Below are 4,517 nucleotides of genomic sequence, written 5' to 3'. Positions count from 1 at the left end.
TTATGGGCTTAGACCCATCTTCTAATACACTTGGATATGTGGACATTCCTTGGTCATGTGGGCTTAGGCCCATCTTCCAATATATTTCATGCTCAAAATCTCCATAACATAAATGTTCGTAAGAATCAAAGTTTGGTTGACTATCTACTTACATAGCTAGACTTCTTGAGATTTTTTATTTGATTTTACTCTAGCTTTCAAGTCTTCAATCTTTCTTCTTTTTGTAAGTTTTTCATAGAAACAATCTTCAATGTGTTTTTTGCTTCAAGTATTAACTTGGCAACTTGTTTGATCATGCTTTTGTATTAAGCTTACCATTGACTTCGTAATATTTGGTCATTTTAGAGTGTTTAAAACATACTAATATAACACCACTAGTAGTACATTTTCAAGTTACTCATTTTATTACAACGAAATAATGGAGATCAACATGATTGTACCATTGGTCTAACGGTTGCCTATTGTACAAACAAAAGATCAAAGTAATCAATTTACTTACAATCAAAAAATTATTTTTCTCCAGAAATTTAACATTTTTTTTCATCCTTATGATAAAATGGTAAATGGAATATCGGGTAATAGATAAAACGACACTCTAACTCTAGCCTCCTCTCCCTCATAATCAAAACCCATAGGATCAAAACATACTTGTCTATCCACTTTATAGATGCCCCAGGATAGTTACAATTGAGTACAAAATAGAATTCAAAAATGTGAAATGCTCCTTATATGAAGTAAGTCCATCTCTACATCTATTATATATAAAATAATAACTTATTTTCATTTTATTTGATTTAAATTGCCTAGATTAACAGAAGTTAATAAATTCTAAACTTATTCATAAAACATGTTGACTTAATCATAGAATAAATACTTAAAATTAAAATTTCTATTATATATATTAAATTTTAACATATTCTTATTTGTCATAAGATATATATTTAAGATAAATATTGAAACAATACCGTTGCATATAATCCATATTTATTCATAATTTATTTTATAAGTTTTAGAAATAAAAAAATTAATATCCTATCCGATTTGTGTTTAACTGTGCAGGACCAGTTTGACTTTTGATCAAGTTTTAACGACCCTGTCATGCGAGTCCATAGCATTAATGAGGATTGATTCATCGAAAGGCAAGCGCAATCATAAGCATCCATTTCTTGAAAAGTTTCTGAAGGTTGTCTCTCAGGACCTGTAAAAGATTACGAATCATGAAGAGAGAAGAAACTGTGAAGCTGATTAGTGCGGAGGGGTTTGAATTTATTATTGATAAGAAAGCTGCAATGGTTTCGCAGACAATTCGAAACATGTTAACTTCTCCTGGTATCCTCTTTCCGCCTGTCAAATTTTTCGATTTTTTGCTCAAAAAAGATGTTTTTGTTTAGTGCTTAGGGGGAAATAGATTTAGGGTTAAACCTTTTCTTGATGACGAGATCCGTTTTTGGTCGATCAGGAAGTTTTGCGGAAACGCAGCACCGAGAGGTGAGATTTCCGGAGATAAGCACGACGATTCTTGAGAAGATCTGCCAGTATTTCTACTGGTCTCTTCAATTTGCAAGGTTGGCGAATTCAATGAATGATTATTATTTTTTTTTCTGTCTTCAGTTGTGATATGATCTCGTCTTTTTCCTGCTTTTATCCAGACGTACCGAATTCATTTCTTGAAATGAATGGCAGGCTTTTACTAGGCAAGAAAAACCCTTCAGACAACCTTCGTATTAGATGGTATTTACATAATATCTAATTGTGACCGCGGAAAGTATAACTAGAATCTCATAGAAAACAATCACACCATAGTGAGAAAGAAACAGATTAAGTGATTACTGTCCGTTTATGACTTATGTTTGTCAGTATTTGCGTTTAAACAATTTTAAAATGTGTCTTAGCTTGTAGATGCTAATATATCACCTAGCAAGTACGAGGGAATTTATTCAGTTACACTTACCACTGTGCACTGCGTGAGGCAGCTGACTTTTCATCGCTCAAAATGTAGGGTGAGCTATCCCCTTATTTCCTATCAAGTGTTCTCCTGGTTGAGAATTGTGCTAGTTATTGAACTTAGAAAATGTACTACATTGTAGGCCATAAACGTATTCCTCTTCTTGTTCTAATCTTGGTTGAATAATATATAAGAAATCTTGAGCTGACGTTTGTATGCATCTTAAGGGATTAGTTTTGACAAAATGATAAAGGAGGACATAATGTGTAGTTAGGCAGACTAAGCAATGTTTCTAAAATCACTAGAAAAGGAGAAATTTCTTTTGTGCTACATGTTCATCTCTGATGTTAGTCTTCCCTCTAATTTATCCTTTTTGAGCCTTTTTTTTTCCCTGCCAATGGAGGGAATTGGAGCCCTCCCTTCTTCTTTTTGTCTATGCATGGGTGAGGGTATTTTCAGAAGAAAAGAAAGAAGTGGGAGGGGAGGATGTTGGTGGCTCACCGCCGTGCGGACACTCTGCATACAGCAGGAGCTCTCCCCTGTAGACAGAAGGAAGAAGGGACAGAGATCAAGGGACCCCCTCCCTTGTGGTGGTTGAACCGGTTAAACCGGAACCAACAACCTTTCTAGGTTGATGATCTGTTAACACTGGTGAAGATATTGTTGTGCTCTACTAAGAAACAGATTAAGTGATCATTTTAGATTTCTGAATGGGCTTTACTTCTGAAAGTGGAAATCTTTTCCTTAGTGTGAAAGAGGTGAAGACCAACTGCACTCTTATCAAATCATAGCAGAGCTAAATATATGATGAGAGGAAGTCTCTGAAACTGGTGTGTGAGGGGTCCTTGACGTAGATGGTACATAAAAATCTTAAAGACCAAGTTTGCTACCTTCTTGCCTTTAAGAGAATAGAAAACTAGTATCTCTGCATTTTAGCTGTAATCATAAGATTAGGTAATCTAAACCAAGCTTGAAGAACTAGGGATTAGAGAGGAAGAATAGCAATTTTTCTTTTAAAATTCGTAATTAAGATGAGATAAAGGTCTAAAACTAGGGTATTGAACTCAGCAAACTCATAGGCGATCCTTGATGTAGATAAGAGAGAGGTGGGAATCGGCAGATGCCCTACTGGTCTCCTTGCTGAAAAGAGGATGACAAGGAGATGTAAGACGGGCAGAGATGGTCTCTTCTCTTTGCTCTCTCTTCTTTTACACCAATGCAGGGCTTCACTCTACTTTCTTCTCATATTTGCCTGTAATGGAAAGAGTGGTGTGGTCTCTCCTTCTCAACCTGATGAAGACACCCACCAGTACCCTTTTGGACCTGCCCTTCTGTCTGTCCTAATATAGTTTTTACCAGTTACATGTGAGCTGGAGGACTTGTTATTTATCTCTATGTTTTAGTGGTCATTTTAGTTAATCTGGGCACTAGTTTAGAAAAAAAAATTAACAAGCGAGAGCATTGAACTGTAGGTGTTGTCTGATGATCTCACTGATGTGCCTTCAGTGAAGTTATTTCTGAATAGTTTTAATAGTCCTGTGGGGTTCATGGCTTTTTGGGCAATTTCGTTTTCTGATACATTATGAACCAAAGGTAGGGGTTTATTGAAACGTCAAATGCTATTCTGAATCTTTTTTCCTTAAAGAGTTATTAATTGTATTCAGAAGAGAGAAGTTTTATAATTTTCTTCTCATATGATGCCGCTTATTGCAGTGGAAAAGAGACTGAGTTCCATATTGAACCTGAGTTGACGTTGGAATTGCTGATGGCAGCTAACTATCTTCACACTTGAGGGGCTTTCCTGCCCCTGGACTCCTTGACAGTGGCAATGCCAAACGGTAAGTCTAATACTCTATATGAGTAAGAAAAGTATGGTTTATATTCATCTTAATCTTCAATTTTTAATTTTGCTCTTTTCTCCTTAGTCTCATTTTTCCAGCAAGTCAAAGGAATTATTTGAGAGGTTCATGACAAGAATTTTAGCTTGATTGTAGCTTGAAGCATATCGATAACATCCACCATAGCCGTGGAATGCTCTAGTTTCTTCTCTTCTGATTTAATATTGTAGTTTATGTTTAAAAAAACAAAATACTATAGTTTGGCAGATGTAAACAGAAAAGTAAATCGGGCTAGGGTTGATAGCAAGTTGGAATCTGGTCGTCATCATCCTTCCAAGAGTTGACCATTCGTGATGTAAAGTGTTTTGGAGCTTGAACAAGGTAGCAGTTACCTGTGTACTTAAAAGGGAAGTTTAATCTAATAGATTTAAGTTGAACTGGAAGTTCATCCCTTGCACAGAGAGATTAAATCCCGGATTTAAGAGAGAAATTAATTTTCCCACAGATGAAGTGCTTTTTCATTTTCTTTTTTCCTTTGACAGAATATTTTTCCCATTGGAATCGGTTGTTTGAGTTTATTATCACAGAAATTCAACAATTATGCTTTCTGGTTCAATATTATACAAGAGAATTGATACAGGTGCCCGAGCTATGAACTCCCTAGTACGACATCGGTGATAATCTAATCTAGATGGCTTTGAAATGTCAGATCAGAAATCTATGTACTGTATTAT

The 4,517-nt window shown here is 35.5% G+C and overlaps 1 protein-coding gene across 1 annotated transcript; it reads left to right on the top strand.

Annotated features, from left to right (window-relative positions):
• The first annotated feature begins 1,151 nt into the window (after positions 1 to 1,151).
• LOC137966664 (uncharacterized) lies at positions 1,152 to 4,277 on the top strand. The gene is made up of 4 exons (XM_068813351.1): positions 1,152 to 1,329; positions 1,460 to 1,565; positions 3,659 to 3,783; positions 3,871 to 4,277. Exons 1-3 carry the CDS (start codon positions 1,218 to 1,220, stop codon positions 3,735 to 3,737), a joined length of 297 nt encoding a protein of 98 aa, XP_068669452.1. The 5' UTR covers positions 1,152 to 1,217; the 3' UTR covers positions 3,738 to 3,783; positions 3,871 to 4,277.
• Positions 4,278 to 4,517: the final 240 nt, after the last annotated feature.

This window comes from Aristolochia californica, unplaced genomic scaffold (genome assembly GCF_029961685.1).
Source record: "Aristolochia californica isolate CCGP_79_NKW_82.1479 unplaced genomic scaffold, dmAriCali1.0.hap1 SCAF_5, whole genome shotgun sequence".
Classification (NCBI taxonomy): domain Eukaryota; kingdom Viridiplantae; phylum Streptophyta; class Magnoliopsida; order Piperales; family Aristolochiaceae; genus Aristolochia; species Aristolochia californica.
This window is presented reverse-complemented; position numbering and strand designations above follow the sequence as displayed.